The sequence below is a fragment of the Vidua chalybeata genome, chromosome 24 (assembly GCF_026979565.1).
Source record: "Vidua chalybeata isolate OUT-0048 chromosome 24, bVidCha1 merged haplotype, whole genome shotgun sequence".
NCBI classification, from domain to species: domain Eukaryota; kingdom Metazoa; phylum Chordata; class Aves; order Passeriformes; family Viduidae; genus Vidua; species Vidua chalybeata.
In genome coordinates this window covers 3,127,365-3,144,232 of record NC_071553.1, presented here as the reverse complement: position 1 = coordinate 3,144,232, position 16,868 = coordinate 3,127,365, and the positions used below count along the sequence as shown (strand labels likewise).

Genomic DNA, 16,868 nt, shown 5'->3' with positions numbered 1-16,868 from the left:
TGCTTTGAGAGAGTCCTTAATGCTCTCCTCCTTTCTCATTAGATGAACAAGGTGAGATTTCCCTTGGGACTTGCACCGTGCAGGTGCTGAGCAGTCAGAGCAGTGAACAGCTGGAATCAGCCCTGGCTGGGACACAGTGGTCAGAGGAGAGGAGCACAGGGATGAACACGCAGCTTTAACCCAGGCAGGGCTTGGCTGACCCTTTTATCTCCCCCTCCTCTCCTCACGGTGCTCTTGCTGCCTTTAAAGTCGAACATTTGCACGTGGAAGTGCCCAGGCGAGCAGCTGGGGCTGGGTGGAACCTCTGCTGCTGCCTGGCTGCACACGGGGCTGCCTCAAGCCTGCCAGCAAACACGGGAGCACCAGGAATTCCACATTCCCTCTTTGTGCTTGCAGGGAGAGCCGGGAATTACAGAACCATGGAACACTTTGGGTTGGAAGGGACCTTAAAGCTCTCCTTGTTCCTCCCCTTCTCACAGGCAGGGCCACCTTCCACCATCCCAGGTTGCTCCATGGAAGACTTTGCCTGTGCTGATCAAATAATTCCATTTTCTAGGTGGGACAGACCTGACCTGGCTCATCCTTTCTCTCAGAACTCTTTGTTTTAAACCCCCCTAATTAGGGGTATATATTATTTACCACATAAATCTGTACCACACGGCACTTTCTGATCACAAACAGGTTTATTAGGGACATCAACCACCTCTGTTCCCCAAGGTGAGCAGCAAGGTGCTGGCAGCACCAGCTGGGCCTGAGAGGCGCCAGGACAGCTCAGAAGGGATGAGTTGGAGCTGTCCCAGCCTTGCATCTGCCCCACTTTGGGCAGCACTTCTGGATCTGACACCAGCACAGCCTCTGGCCTCCTCAGCTGGCACTTCCTGCAGTTCAAGCCTCTTCCAGGTGCTGGATGCAGGTGGTCAGGGCTGGGTGGGAGAGCAGAGTGTGGCAGTGGGATGTCTGTGCAGCCCTCCAGCCCACCCAGCAGGCAGTGGTGGTTTTGTGAGGCACTTCCATGTGGCAGGTGAGTGCTCAGGCCTCAGAGGCTGTGATAAAATGAACAAAAAAACCCCCAGAAAAATCCTAAAGGAGCAGCAAAGTCCAGCAGTTCTTCCCAGAGACACTTTATCCACAGGCAGCCCCTTTGAAAACAAGCCAAGCCCCTAATTCCATGGCTTCCCTGTTTTGATGAATCCCCAAATGCATTAAAGCCCTTGCAGGAGAGCACACCCCGTCCGTGCTGAGGTGATTTGTATAAATAGCTCATGTACATCTGCTATATACAAAATATTCTGTACACGCGGCGTTCCTCCGTTTGGTGAAGCTCCCAGCACCCCTCCCGAGCCGCCGGGGCAGCAGCTGGCAGCAGATGCTCGTGCCCAAGGCCCCAGGCAGTGCAGGCCGCTGCGTTTGGGGTGAAAAGCCCCTTTTCCAGCAGCCCCACGAGCTATTCCTTCAGCAGCCCCAACTTCTTGAGCGCCTCGCGCCGGTTCTCGTCGGCCGCGCCCTTCGGGGAGATCTTCACGCTCACGGCGGAGCGCGGCGGCCTGGGGAAGCTGGGCAGAGGGTGGGACCTCCTCTTGCTGCTCTTGTCCTTCTCCTCCTGCTCCTTCAGGCCGGCAAAGTCCTTCCCTGCCCCGAGGGAGGCGGGCCGGGGGCGGCTGCGGAGGAAGCTGGGGGCCAGGCGCTCGATGAAGGACATCTTGCCCAGGGAGCTGCTGCTGCTCCGGGCGTTCTGCTCCTTGGTGCTGCCCATGGAGCTGCCCAGCCCCACCCCGGAGCGCTCCAGGGTGTTGGATTTGAAGGTCATCTGCCGGATCTCCGGCACGGAGCCCTCCCCAGGCTGCCCAGGGACGGGGAGCGGCGGCTCCCTGGGGTGGGGATGGAGGTGGGCGCTGGGCTCCCTCCTGTCCTGGGACAGTCCCAGCTTCTCCAGGGCCTCCCGTCGGGCTTTCTCCTTCTCCTTGGGGTCGAGGTGGCCTGAATTCCCCTTTTCAGCAGTGCTGTCGCTGGCAGGGCTGGGGTGGGAGGTGGCTGAGGCTGGAGGTGCTGCTTTTACCTTCTGGTTGTGCTCCGGCACGGGGCTGTTCCTGCTGGTTTTCAGGATGATGTTTGGTGGCAATTTCCGCGGTTTGGGGGCGGTTGGAGGCCCACGCTTGGCATCGGGCTCCTGAGGGGCCTCTTCCAGTGTGGATTTCTCCGGTTGGCCCCACGCAGTCCGAATCTTGGTCTCCTTGGCCGCCTCCCCCTTGGCATCTGAGCGATGGCTGCGCGACCACTCCAGGTCATCTTGGAAGGGGTCTGGAGGATGGATCATCACGGACTTGGTGTGGCTTCCTGCGCTGCCTTGGTCCAGCCTGCCCTCCTTGGGCACCTCCTGTGCAGGTTTTCCTGCTGGCACAGTGTGGACACCTCCTGTGCTGCCAGAAGCTCCGTTGGCTGCAGGGACGCTCCTCGGAAGGCTGGAACAACCTGGGCCTGGAGCAGCTGCCGGGGCCAAGCCGGACGGGGCAGAGATGCTTCCACCACTCCTCTGTTCAGCCCCACGCTGCTGATCTCTGCTTGGAGGGGGAGTCCCGTTCCCCAAATCTGGGAAGAGAGGGAGTTGAAGTCATGCTCTGGACACAGAACACCCCTCAGAATCACAGAATCACAGAATCATGAGGTTGGAAGAGACCTCTGAGATCATCAAGTCCAACCTATGCCCTCACACCTCAACTAGAGCACAGCACCAAGTGCCATGTCCAGTCTTTTTTTAACACATCCAGAGATGGTGATTCCACCACCTCCCTGGGAAGACAATTCCAGTATTTTATTATTCTTTTGGTGAATTTTTTTCCTAATATCCAACCTGTACCTTCCCTGACGCAGCCTGAGGCTGTGTCCTCTTGTTCTGTCAGTGCTGCCCGGTGGAAGAGACCGACCCCACCTGTCTGCACCTCCCTTCAGGGAGCTGTGGAGAGCAACGAGGTCACCTCTGAGCCTCCTCTTCTCCAGGCTGAACAACCCCAGCTCATTCAAACATTCCTCACAGGGCTTGTGTTCCAAGCCCCTCACCAGCCTTGTTGCCTCCTCTGGATGCTCTCAAGCATCTCAACGTCCTTCCCAAACTGAGGGGCCAGAACTGGACACAGCACTCAAAGTGCTCACCCCTTCTGGGCCAGCACAGGGCTCCCCCAGCTCCTCTGATCCATCACTGCTGGGGAAATGGGATCCTTTGGGCCTGACAAAGCCTCGTTAATCCGTGTGGTTACTGACACCAAGCACGATCCCTGCAAGGTATTTAGATATTGTAGAATTTTGAAGCCATTGAGTTGTGGTGTCAGAAAATTCTGTAAAATATTCATGCCTAGATAGGACGTGTATTGTACATATCTGTACTTGAGAACATGGCCTGATTTTTATATTTTATATTAAAATCTTATCTGCAGAAGGATTTCCAGCTCACCCCGGGGCACAGGGCCTTTCCTGGGCTTGGAGGGCTCCCCGTAGTCGGTGTCATCCGTGGACACCCCACTGTCCCCCTCTGCATCCAGGGAGCCAATGGTTTCCTCTAGGAACATCAAACACTCTTTCTCTTCCACAGATAAATAGTCATAGCTGTTGTCACTCTGGAAAAAGGAAGATAAAGATAAAAGAATATATCTATATATCTATATATCTATATATCTATATATAGATATAGATATAGATAGATATATATATATCTAGATATAGATATAGATATATAGATATAGATATAGATATAGATATAGACAGATAAAAGATACAAACTACATATATATTTTTATATGCTATATATTTATATATATACATAAAATATATTTTAAAATATATATTTCTATTAAAATATATTTTATATATTTATATATAAATATATATATAAACATATACAAAACATATATGTAGTATCTATAAAAATATATCTATGTGGTATATATTATATATAAATATATAAGTATATGTATATATTTATTATTTATATATAAATATATAAATATATATGAGAGGTTTACCTTATATTACATACATACTATATATATACATATATAAATATCTATGTCGTATATATAGTATATATAAATATGTATGAAAAAATATATATATTTATAAAATATATGTGTATATAAATAGATACATAAGAGGTTTACTTTATACTCTATATATGAGAAGTTTACATTATACTACACATATTTATAACTTTTTATATATAACTTTAGATATAGATATATAAATACTATATATATTTTAATATATATAATTTTAATAGTTTATATGTTTATATTTAATGTCCAAGTAGTTTAGAGAGCCTGTGACAGCTGCTTGGCCAGTGGCTGTTCAATAATGAGTATTTAGAGCTCCAGAAAACTAGACAACCTCCTCTAAAAATAAGAAATATATATATATATACTTAAAGCCTTTTTTATATTACCCTACTCTGTGGGTCAGAAGGTGGATTATTCTGAACTTGGGAACTTGGCCTCTAACTTTCAGTTCTTTAAATTGAAATGTGAGCAGATGGGTAACAAATCTGTAGGTACAGACACCTGTCCTGCTCAGCAATGCTGAATCTTAGAAAACTCCACAAACACTGAAGGTTTCTGTGCACGTGATGAACTCTCCTTGTTCTCCCATTCATTCCTGAGCCTGAGTTGTTTAATTTTTGTTATATTTGGAGCACCAGGAGATGTGCAATTGCAATATCAGATGTCAAGGTGATTCCTGCAATCTGTCATGAACAAAATGAAGCGCAGGACAGGATGGAATGTGCATCAGATCAACAAGCACGGGGCAGGAATTATCCCAGGTGGAGTTGTTTTGCAGAGACACCTTATCCAAATCTTTTACTGGGCAGTATCACAACCAGTTCTTCCATCCCCATTAAACTCAGAGGGTTTGGTTCTGGTTTGCAATACATCAAATGGAAAAGCTGCCAGGACTGAGCTGCTCTCACACATATCAATTATGCTCCAAGTCAGGCAGGATGTAATTAACCCATCAATCTTGGGATCGGTGTTGGGAGACAAACAACTTTAATGGAGAGATAGTGAAAAATTACACATCTACACCCATGGTCCAAACTCATCCCTGCCTTAACTGGGGAATTCATCTGGTGCCAGGCAGGAGGAGCTCAGCCCGCTGTCTCCTCCAGGTGTTGTCACTCTGCTTGGAGCCAGCGTGACCCAGTTACCCAACTGGTCTGATCCCTGCAGCCCCGGCAGCACAGGAGCCTCTCCAGGGAGAGGGTCCCCTCTGCAGGGATCCCCTCTGCAGGGACAGGATCCCCTCTCCACAGATCCCCTCTGCAGGGACAGGATCCCCTCTGCAGGGACAGGATCCCCTCTCCAGGGACAGGATCCCCTCTGCAGGGACAGGATCCCCTCTCCACAGATCCCCTCTCCATGGATCCCCTCTCCACGGATCTCCTCTCCAGGGACCAGATCCCCTCTCCACAGATCCCCTCTCCAGGGACGGGATCCCCTCTCCAGGGATGGGATCCCCTCTCCAGGGATGGGATCCCCTCTCCAGGGATCCCCTCTCCAGGGACAGGATCCCCTCTCCACAGATCCCCTCTGCAGGGACAGGATCCCCTCTCCAGGGACAGGATCCCCTCTCCAGGGATCTCCTCTCCAGGGACCAGATCCCCTCTCCACAGATCCTCTCTCCAGGGACAGGATCCCCTCTCCAGGGATGGGATCCCCTCTCCAGGGATCCCCTCTCCAGGGATCCCCTCTCCAGGGATCTGTCCTGGCCCAGAGCAGCCCCTGCAGCACCAAGGGCTCTCCACACACGTGGCAGGATGGGAAGGCTGGGAGTACTCTGGGGCAGGAATTCAGGAATTCACCTGGTCCTGCTGCTCTCTCAGGACCTCCAGCTGCCCCCAAAGCACGGCCAGAGAGCAGATTTGGGCTGACATCTGCCCAAAATCCTCCTCCAGCTCAGAGGGGCGAGTTGGGCTGGGCACCCCGGGGTTACTCACCCGCTGCGAGTGGTTGGAGGCCGTGCTGACCATGCTGTCACAGCTGCCAGAGTTGCAGCCAGCCATCCCCAGCTCCTTCCTAGGCATAGCACGGGCTGCCCTGGAGGCGGGCACGGCGGGAATATCCCGGCTGGAGCAGGAGAAAGGAGAAGCATTAAGTTGTGAGGCTCCCCCGGGGGTGACTCAAGCACGCTGGGAGGGAGGACAGGCAGGCTCTGAAGCTGCTGGATGGAGGAACTGTGCTCCATCTTCAGCTGCTGTCCCCAGGAGAAGGCACAGCTGGGCTTTTAAACATCATCTTTGAAGTTTTCCTCAAAATAATTGGGAATGGGGTAATCTCTGCAGAGCCAGCTCGTGTTGGTGGCTCCCTGCTCACCTCAGAGGGGTGGATAAGAAAAGCTGTAAGCCCAGCTCAGAAATCCCAGCACAGCCCCAGCCCCGACTCATGGGACCTCTTTCCTCTGCCACACCCCGTGCCAGCCCTGCAGCTTGAACTTGTGAACGTGCTGGCCCAAAATGCTGCTGGTTACTCACATCCTCGCTCTGTCAGGAGCTTCCTCCTGGCAAGGAGCTGCCTCTGCCACCCTTCCTTGGGGGCCCCGGGGAGGTGTCCCCAGGGAGGTGTCCCCAGGGAGGTGCCCCCAGGGAGGTGCCCCCGGGCCTTTGGGGCACGCCTGGGTGTGTTTGGGCACACGGCTGGCACAGCCTGTGGGGAGCAGGGCAGGCTGGGGCTGTGCCCAGGGGGGTTCAAGCAGCACCCCAATGTCCCCTCTGCTCACAGCAGTGTCCCCCTGATGCAGCCCAGACCTCCCATCACCAGTGGGACCCCAGTGTGGCGGCAGCTGCCCGACAAAGAGCCTGGATTTGGGCTTCCCACACTGGGGCAGGGTGCCAGGTGGCAGAGGGGACAGTTATCCCTGCCCAGAGCTCTGCTGAGCACCCACAGAAGGTGTCATTACTGATGGATGCAAAGCACCGAGCTTCCAAAATTCCTGGCACCAACAATTAAGTCTCCTCCACATGCACCACCCTGTTCTTGGGAAGGGAACTGGGCCGTGGGGGCGAGAGGGAGCAGCAAAACAAACACCAACACCCCCTGCAAGACACACGGACCCACGCGAGAGGATTTGCTCCTCGGGAGACAGAGGAGCCCTTTGTGCTGTAACCTGCAGGCAGGAACACACTGCTGCTTTTTTTTTTCTTGTAGCAGGATCAGGGAATTAGATCCAGCGATAAGTGAGCAGAACTGGCTGCTTGTTCAGAGCGTTAGACCCTGAAAGAATTCCTTTGTAATTGGAATACGCCGCAAAAATCAGATTGCAACACCCACGCCCTGACAGGTCTAATCCCTCCACGCAGGAGGAGTTTAATATTTCAGTCTCAGCTTTGCATTATTTACTGCTTAAGTGACGTTGAAGTAAGTGGTTGCTTTGGAACAGCAGTTCCCTGGATTCTTTGAATTCAGATCTCTTCATAGCCAGGGATTTGAGCTGTCAGGAAGCAGAGCTGAGCTTGGCGGACTTCAGGCCTCTGCAGGGTTTTGCTGTGTGCTGGAGCATCCACAACGTGAAATTTAGATTGATATCAAAACTAGAGATATAGATTTCTAGATTTACATCGACTCCTCAGTAAGAGGAGGCTTGGCCATGGTTGTTGTGCTGCTCCTGGCTGCCTCCCTCCCGAATTTCAGACAGCAGAACCCTCCTGGGGAAGTGAAAGCCTTGCTGGAACTTGAGTGTGCAGCTGGTTGGGGCCAGCAGGGAGGCATTTTCTCCATGAGGATCCCCCCACCACCAGTCCACTGAAGAAATCACCTTCTCTCATTCAAACAGCATTTGCAGGGACCTCAAGCAGCTGCCATGGCTTTGGCACCCACTGAGCCCCAGCTCACGGGAGGCAAAGTCCAGCCCGAGCCCGCCGGGCGCTGCAGAGGATCTGCACCGAAACAAGAAGTTCCTTTTCCTGCCCATTAGTTCTCCGATGTGATTAGAGCTCCAGCACACTCATCCAGCTCGGGAAAGGGGAAAAATCAGTGTTGAAACCCCCAGTTTTAATGATTCAGAAGGATTTTAGTTCCTTCTTTGTGGTGAGTAACAGCCACAAACTAAAAACGCGACTGAGCGTTTGATTTAAAAGACAGGGTACTCCAAAAGCTGTTTTATAGCTGGGTTTCAGTGGTGCAGCTCTCTTCCCCAACTGAAAACATATTTGGAAGAAGCTATTTTTTACCCAAATCCAAAGGCCAGGTCCCTCAGCTCTTGTGGCCGTTGCCATAACTGTCCTTTAAAAGCCATCAAAGAGGTGCCGGCTAGCAATTAATGCTAATTGCTTAAGAGAAGAGGCTACTTTCTTTCAGCCAGCACCACTCCAAGCTCTTCATCCCCGGTTAGAGCACCTCGGTTTTGCTGTCTGGGGCAGAGCAGCCAGACCCCTCCTGCCGGGGAAAGGCTTTGTCCTGGCCAGCCCCAAACACAACCCAAAGCAAACCCCCCTCTGCAGGCACCGGCCCAGCTCTGAGCAGCCCAGGGGGACGGATCCCAGCTCAGGGGCAAATCTGAATTTCCTCCTGTCTCAACAGGTAAACGAAGCACCACAGCAGCTGCCTGAGCAGTTTGCTGTCCCGAGCACAGGTTTCCCCAGCTTTCCTCCCCCCACCACCACCACCACCACCTCCAAACCACCTCGTCCAGCTTGGCTGGTGAATCCCCCACCACATTTCACCCTTGCAAAGCAGAACCCTGCAGGTACCCAGAGCCCCCCACCCCTCACCCGCAGCCTGTCCAGCAGGAAAAGCACAGAGAGCAAAGGACGAGCAGGAACAGAAATTATTATTAATCTGTTTTGCAGTTTTACCAGGCTGTCTGTCGTTCCGTGCTGCCCAATTCCTTGTCCCGGCCGTGCCTATCCCAGGACTTCTTTGCTTTTCTGGGCTAACCAAACACAGCCGGGTTACACATTAACTCTGCTCCCGCTGCAGATAAGGCTGCGCTGGCCAGGTGGGTGCTCTCAGGTACGTCCTGACAGGTGATCCCTGGCCCCTCACCTGCAGCCAGGGCGAGTGGAATTCATCCTGCAGCCCTGCCAGGCACCTTCCCTGCTGCTTCAGCCCGGGTCCCGGCGTGGCTGAGCCCCCAAAAGCGGTCCGTGCCGTGCCCCAGAGCGCTGGCTGTGAGCTGGCAGTGCCCGGGAGCTGCGGGCAGCTCTGCTCGGTGCCACCCAGCTCGCTCACTTCCCTGCTGTCCCCTGCTGTCCTGGGCACGGCTTTGGCCGGAGACTCCTTAATCCGACATCCTGTTCTGCCGCATAGCTGCTCGCTGACAGCGGAGCGCCCGGCTGAGCCCCGAGCCGAGCCTTGCACACAATAATTACGTCCCAGGCTGGGCGTTCGCACCCAGGAGCGCGTCACCCGCAGCAGGTTTCTTCTCTCGGGTGGTTTGTGCGGGGATGCCGGGAGCTGGTTCCTGCTCGGCTCTGAAAGCAGCCTGGGCTGGGACAGGCTGGTACTTGCATTTCACCACAGCTTCCCAGAGGCCAAAGGTTTGCTGCTTGCAAAGGTTGTAAGGACAGGCAGAAAGTGTTTTGGGAGGGAAGCTTCGGCACAGATTTATTTACGTGCTGCAGGACGGGGTGCCCAGGTCTGCGCAGCTCCGAGGCTCCTTCTGCCTGTCCCGACCTGCAGCTGCTTTTGCCCCAGTTGGCACCGTTCCCTGTGGGCACCAAAACCCTCTGCAAGCTCCTTCCCCGTGCTGGGGACTCCTTCCCCAGGCAGCCTGAGGTCAGTTCCTGGAGCTCTGGTGAAAGCTAAAGCCCCCCAAGATGCCCATCAGGCTCATCCTCACACCGACACCTTCTCAGAACCTCGCTGGGGCATTTCTCCAGCAGCATCTCCTGCTCTGAGCCCCCGGGACCCTCTGCTGCCTCCCCCAAAGAGGGGCCCAGATGTCCCCACCCTGTGCAGGGTGACAGCGACCCCCAGTCCGGGTGGAGCTGCAGGGGCAGGCAGAGAACAGCAGAGCCTCCTTCTTACCCTGACTTTGGGCTCTGTTATTGAAATTGGAGCTTTTCCTGCTGATTAACAATGCTTTGGCCATTCCCCACGCACAGCATGGACTTGTACCTGCTTGACAAGGTGCCGCTCACTGCAAATCTACAAACACCCTGCAGGAAATTTCCAGGGCTGACACAGCTGCCGGATTCATTCACATTTCCATGCTCCAATGACTTTTTTTTTTTTTTCCTTTAATTTGTATTTTTAGCAAAAGGCTGTGTTGCCACACATGTTCCCTGCTCCACAGAACGGGGAAGTGGAAACATCAGCTAATTAAAGCCAGGGGAAGACAGAGGGAGAGCAGATGAGCCAGAGGCTCCCACTGGCAATGCTGAGCCCAGCCAAGTGCTGTTCCAGAAGGGAACACGTGCTGGAGAGCAGATCAACAAAGCAGAGGCTGCTGAGAGCCCCAGCTGCAGCAGGTGAGGGATGGGGATGTAGCCAGAGCTGCTGGAGCATTGTTACGACCAGGGATTGAGGGCAGGATTGGTGCCAGTGCTTCAGGAGCTGTGCTGGATGGCACAGCATCGACAGAGTTTAAACGTGGCATTAATTAATGAAGTGGGTCTGATTGTAAATTAATGAATTCATTTCAATTTGAAGTGGAAGCTTTAGAGCTGTGTGGGTTTTGTCGAGTTGTGCCCGGTGCTGAGGCTGCTCTGAGAGAGGGAGGAAACCAAAGCTGGGGTAATTTTGTTATTGCACTGGCAGCAGGGTGTGAGTGAGCAGCAGCACGGGGCAGGGGTGTCCTGACAGCAGCAGGACTCCAGTCTGGGCAGTCCAACAGGCAGAGCTGGCTGCCAGCAGCCCCGTGTGGGTCAGGAAAGTGTCAGGATCCATTAGGAGAAATCTCGAGCTCCTCTGAATCAGGAGCCCAGAAAGAACCTGTTCTTTTTCCACATTCCTCTCCCTCCAACAAATATAAATAGCTCCAACCCAAAATAAGGTGTGATTTCACATAGATGGCATGAAGGATATGCGAGGAGTCAAATGATGCAGAGAAGACTTCCCAGTGCCCTGGAAGGACTTTGGCAACTTCACAGCCCTGCTGAGCCTCACCCTGTTCCTAAACACGAGGGCACAAGTGACTCAGGCCTGGGCCCTAAAGGAAAAGCATCCACACGGTGTCACTGATAAGATTCCTGTCGAGGTAAGGACGTTTATTTGACTCTGTGGGACTCTTGGGCACTTTCCTTCACCCAAATTGCAGGCGCAGCCTGTGTGCTGGCAGCTCAGTTATGGCAAATAGCACGTAGTTAATGCCTCCTGTTGCACAGCACTCATTAAACCTTCCTGTGGCCAAGGAGCTCTATTTATTATCTCTGTTGCACAGAAAGGAGCTAGAGGAGGGAGCTGAAGTGTTCCCATAGCTTGCTTCCCATTAACACCAGAAGTGAGAAGGCAGCTCTCAAGCTTTAACAGTTCCCCAACATTTTCCTCAAGACTTTAATTAAAAATAATAGACAAGGGCAGTGCGATCTTGGACAACCTGACTTTGTTAATTCCTCTGTTGTATTCCTGTTTCAGGGGGGAGTTGGTGCTCAGACAGCTGAAACAGCAGGAGTGATTTCACCCCATTTGAAGGAATTTTATTTGGAGCAAACCTGACAGCAGCTTTCGAGCTGGATGCAAAGGTTGATTTAAAATGCAGGCAGACATTTAATTGCATGGCAGCTGCAATTTTCCAAATAGCAAGCTGACAACTTTTAGTTCCTCTTCTGGAGAGTTTCCTTGGCAGGGAGAGGTTCCCAGGGCTGGCCCATGGGTGGGTTCTGCAGTGAAATCAGCCACACACAGATGATTCAGCACCCGTGTGTCAGTCTGATTTCTCAGAACCTCCCCCAGCCCGAGGCTCTCAGTGCTCCAGGCAGCAGCAGAACTTCTGCTCTCTCCTCATTCAGCCCCAGCCCCTCCCCAGAGGTGAAGGGCAAAGCCAACACTGCAGGCTCAGAGAGGTTTCTGCCTCACTGGGGCCTGGCTGCCCCAGAACAGATCCCAGTTCCAGAGCTGGGATATTCTCCAGGAGAGCAGGATGGGTACAGGACACTGTCCCCAAACTGTCACAATGGCACCCTGTGACTGTGCTCAGGGAAAGGAGCTGATTTGACATGTGCCATGGCACAGGATGTTCCTTTTCTCAGTGCTCTCCCCAGAAACTGCTCTTTGGATAGAGTTTGCTCAGAACTTTGGAATTAGGTTTGTCCTTCAGAAATTCCAGTTATTACTGATTTTCTCCCCAGCCTGCTCTTTCAGTCTATTGCATCCATGGAGTAGATCTGTGTAATGCTGGACACAAATATTTGTGAAGCCAGCTTAATCATTTGTATATTTCAATGCATAGAAGATTCTGGAGGGATGCAAAACTCTCTTTACAGCTGAGTCCTGATATCTCAGGTACCATATTTCACAGAATCCCAGATTTCCAATCATTTGGCTTGGAAAGGATCTTGAAGCTCATCTCATCCCATTCTGATATTCAGAGTTCATCCCACCACTAGAAGGATGCCATTTTTGGGATAATTCCCTAACTGTGTCATTAAGGGCAGGAAAATCCTAGTTAAAAAGTACTAAAAAACACTCTAATAAGAATTTTTAAAAAGAAAAAGAGTTGTACTTTAAATCTATCCAGACTTTACATTTTAAATAATGGAGATACTTTTTGTTTGGGAAAATTTAGGAGTAAGGAGAAATTTTTCTTGCAGTCAAGGACTTGTTCTTTGTCAGCCTGTAACAATCCCAACTTTTACAACCACGAATTACAGGTATATCTTTTTTAATCAAAGAGATTTTATTTTCTAGGCAACAGAAGAGAACATCGAAGCAGTGATAGTGACACACGTCTCCCTCCAAGGGAACTGATTCTCTGTTAGCAGATTCCCAATGCAAACATGATCTAGCAAAGCTCAACACTCTGGATTAAATAAAGCTCATTTTTCAAATACTGCAACTGAGAAATACCAGGAAAAAAAAAAAATTACACACTTTGAGAAATCCATCCAGGGCACAAAGCTAAAATCTAAGGGTTGCTCCCCAAAGTCAAGGCAGACAATAAATATGGATCTTCCACTTGTGTTTCAAAGACACCTCGTGCACCTCTCTGAGGTAGGTATTGTGTCCATGTGACAGATGGCAAAGGGGAGGATCAGCTCCTTGTCCCAGGCATGTCCCCGCTTCCCTGGGAAAGCTGAGAGCACACCTGGGGCTTGCCAGTCTCTTGGTCTCGTTCCTAGCCAGTATTTCAGCTCAAGTAGTTATAACACAGTGTAATCTTCAAGTTCCTTTGAACTGTCAGGTATTCCTGGAGGTTTTTAAGCATCAGCTTCTACAGGGCTGGGTTTAATGTTGGGTTTTGGGGGGTTTTTATCTTCTTTTCCTAATGACAGGCTAAAAGCAGAGTGGGGTTTAATACTGGAAGCTAAGTGGCTTTCTATAGGGAACTCCCAACAGTGCTAATGTGTGTTTTAATACTGAATTAAAAACAAACCCAGTCCATAGTGCTCTGAGTGATCCTAGGCTGTTTAATTATTCATGCCTTAATTCAGCAAAGCACTTAAGTAATTATGTTCTTTCTTCAATAAAACCCTCCTGTATTTCAAGATCCAACTGAGCCTCTGCTGAGAACTAGAAATATGATTTTTGCAGAAAAAGTGGTGTTGTTGCTGCACCAGTTTGGTCAGGTGCCTGAGGGAACAGAGCCCTTTCAAACTGGGTTTTAGGTTCCACCTGGAAAGTGGGTTTATTTCTGCCTCAGCCCGAGGACACCCCTTCTTGTTCCCCAGTCTAAAAGTGCAAGGAAGGTCACTCAAAACAGTAACAGAAGAATGGCAGGCAAAGGATATTTTAAAATTCAAGAAACAAGGACGTGTTGCAGGCATTTCAAAGAAAAAAAAAACCCAAGATAAATCCCCTTCAGTAATATGCACCTTTACAGCACCTTTTAAAAGCCCTCGAAAGCACTTGCTGTTAAGCTTCACAACCCCACTGTGAGGTAAGATATTCCAATTAAACCAATTTCACCTTCCCTGATTCTGAACAGTCCAAGGAGTGGGGCACTTTTCCCAGCTTATTTTCATCTGCATATTCAGCTGCACCTTTCATTATCACAATGAAAGTCTTGCTACTCCACAGTCAGCGGTGGCAAATCAAACACATTAAGGCAGAAAGCAGATGGAATTTCAAGCCTCCCTTCTGGCTCTGGCCTCCAGAGGGCAAAACTTTTTACCAGCAAAGAGTGAGAACTCAACCTTAAAGTGCTCATTCACAGTATTTGGAAACTGGAACAGCTTAGTAACACCATGGCCATGATTGGCTCTACTCAAGTAAAATATTCAATGTATTTAACAGATGCTAATTAAGTCACTTCCCTAACTACTCACTTCCCTCTTGCAGGAATTTCCAATGCTACTATGAAGAAGAATCCCAAGTATTCCAGGAAACATGCTTATGCTCTGATGCAGTGTAAACACCGGGGGGTTGAGAGTTATTTTTCAAGCAACTAAAAACTACCTACGGAGGATTAATAAGTTTTATTCAACACTTATCCATCTACTCATTAATTTAAAGGCTACCTTAAAGCTTAGAGGCCATTGCTTTCCCTAAAGTTCTCTGCACACAAACTACAGTCTATTCCTGATGGTACAGGGCAGCTCAGAGATCCTCTTTCCACTACAAATTGTATTTTGCTATTGTACTTGATATTTCCATTACAAATCATGCACCACACGAGCAGTTTCACCTCTGAGAGCTGCTCAGCCTAATTCTCAGTATAAGTGTGAATGCCTAATTCACTCTCAGTATAAGTGTGAATGCCTAATTCTCAGTGTAAGTGATGCTGATTTGTGTGTTTCCCAAAGCCTCAGATTAACTGAATTACCCTGAAAATGTACATTCAGCACCTCAGAGGTGGATTTTACAGCAGTGTTGGACAAGCCTGGCTGTGTCTGTCTGCTCAGATCACACACACACACAGAGAAGGTGATGAAATCAAGGTGTGGCTGCCACTGTCCACCACCTGCCCAAGTGCCATCCCTATTCCCAATCCCCTATTCCCAAACCTGCGCCTTGGCCGCCACGAAGTTAATTCGCTTTTCAAGCTCTGTGAACGGAATTTTATGATTACAAACAGCTTATCTGAGACTCCAGAATTTGATTCCGGAGCGCTGAGGTAGTCGATGGCACCCTCCTGCTGCCGAGCTCACACCTCCCCGAAGTTGGTGTGTCCCGTCTCCCTGGCGTGCTCCCTGGCCTCCAGCTGCCCCGTCAGTCCCTTCTGGCACACCATGCAGCGCAGGGCGAAGCGATTCACGTCCGTGAACTGCCTCTTCCTGCGCGCCTCGTCCGCCAGCTCCAGCGCCTGCGCCAGCACCACGTCGTCGCTGCTGGGGAAGATGGTCTGGGGGGGAAGGTCCGAGCCGGGCAGGCGCCGCTCCAGCGGGTCGTAGTGGATGCCGTCGTAGATCAGCAGCACGCGCTTGCTGTAGCCCGCGTCCTCGCCGAAGCGGTCGATGCGCACGGTCTGCGTGTCCACCACGCAGATCTCGCACTGGTAGAACTTGGACAGGATGGACACCTCGATGGCTCCTCCCCAGGTCTCCTCCCTGCGGATCCAGTCACAGTATTCCCTGTTGGTTTTGCCCAGCACGGCCTCGCAGTAGGACTCGGGGTCGCTGGCCACGATCTGGGCGATGAGGCTGCGCATCTCCGGGGCGCAGCCGGGGTCGTACACGCCGCCCTCCACCACGTAGGACACGCTGGTGAACAGGCAGGAGTTGTCTGCTGGCACCACCCTCCTGGCCAGCACAGGCACGGCTTCCCTGACAGGCTGGGACATTGCTTTTTTGGCGACCGCCGGCGAGTCGGGCTCGGGTTTGGATGTGTCCTCTTCCACTATGAGAGTGTCACCTGCCAGACGGGAGGAGGGACGGGTGAGAGGGACGTAAAGGGGACGCTGCTCCTCACACACAACAACACGGCCGCGCTGTCACTGCTGAGGATCACGGAGGAGAACCACGGAACGGTTTGGGGTATGAAACACCACCCGGTCCCACCCCTGCCAGGGGCAGGGACACCTTCCACTCGCCCAGGCTGCTCCAAGCCCCCGTCCAGCCTCCGCCCGTTTCCCCCGGCTCGGCATCCCGCCGGGAAACAGCCTCAGCCAACAGCCGCTGGCACCACAACGGTCCCCGCGGGACTCACCTGGCGTGGCCCGGGCCCCGTCCCCTCCAGCCCCGCGCGCTGCTCCCTCCGGACCCCCGGGACGCAGCCAAAGCACCAGCGGCACTTGCGGCGAGCAGGAAGCGCTGCCGAGCCGGGCGCCGCCGCCTCCCCCGGGAGCGGGAACCGGCCCGACCGCCGGCTGATGAGGGGCGTGTGTGCCACGGCCTCTTTAATTAACGTAATTGCAGCCGGCGCGGCGGCAGAGCCGGCAAAGCGCCGCCCCCCGCCCTCCTCCCGCCGGGGCCCTCACCCGAGTGGATGCCGAGCTCGCCGAGCCGCCGCTCGCCGTCGCTGAGGTCGAGGCTGCGCGGCGGGAAGCCGTGCAGGAGGCGCTGCGCGGGCGCGGGCACTCCGGTGAGCGCGGCGAGCGCGGCCTGCATGTCGCGGAGGCGGGAGTGCGGCGACAGCCCCGGCAGCGCGTGCGAGCCGCTCCGGGCCTTGCAGCGCAGCCGCAGCATCCTCGGGGCCGCCGCCGCACCGGCCGCCGCCGCTTCCGCTTCCGGCCCGTGCCCGCCCCGCTCTCGCGAGAGCACGCCGCGTCCCACCCCCTCCCCGGCCGGCGGCCAATCGGAGCGCGCGCGGCTCCCCTTCATTTGCATAGCGCGCGGCTCATTTGCATGGAGCCGG

General features: G+C 52.5%; 2 protein-coding genes across 4 annotated transcripts; both read right to left on the bottom strand.

The window, feature by feature from the left end:
• Positions 1 to 664: 664 nt before the first annotated feature.
• C24H1orf116 (chromosome 24 C1orf116 homolog) lies at positions 665 to 9,479 on the bottom strand. Of its 2 annotated transcripts, XM_053964198.1 has the most exons (5): positions 9,021 to 9,038; positions 8,831 to 8,907; positions 5,978 to 6,107; positions 3,446 to 3,608; positions 665 to 2,586 (listed from the first exon to the last, which is right to left on the bottom strand). In XM_053964198.1, the coding sequence occupies exons 3-5, from the start codon at positions 6,062 to 6,064 to the stop codon at positions 1,445 to 1,447; spliced, it is 1,392 nt and encodes a 463-aa protein (XP_053820173.1). In that variant the 5' UTR covers positions 6,065 to 6,107; positions 8,831 to 8,907; positions 9,021 to 9,038; the 3' UTR covers positions 665 to 1,444. The 2 variants fall into 2 exon arrangements, with proteins under 2 accessions (XP_053820173.1, XP_053820172.1); XM_053964197.1 differs by lacking the exon at positions 8,831 to 8,907 and having other exon boundaries at positions 9,021 to 9,479.
• Positions 9,480 to 12,792: 3,313 nt separating this feature from the next.
• YOD1 (YOD1 deubiquitinase) lies at positions 12,793 to 16,737 on the bottom strand. Of its 2 annotated transcripts, none has more exons than XM_053964125.1 (2): positions 16,492 to 16,737; positions 12,793 to 15,926 (listed from the first exon to the last, which is right to left on the bottom strand). In XM_053964125.1, exons 1-2 carry the CDS (start codon positions 16,697 to 16,699, stop codon positions 15,220 to 15,222), a joined length of 915 nt encoding a protein of 304 aa, XP_053820100.1. In that variant the 5' UTR covers positions 16,700 to 16,737; the 3' UTR covers positions 12,793 to 15,219. The 2 variants fall into 2 exon arrangements, with proteins under 2 accessions (XP_053820100.1, XP_053820101.1); XM_053964126.1 differs by lacking the exon at positions 16,492 to 16,737 and adding an exon at positions 16,221 to 16,373.
• Between the last annotated feature and the right edge of the window lie 131 nt (positions 16,738 to 16,868).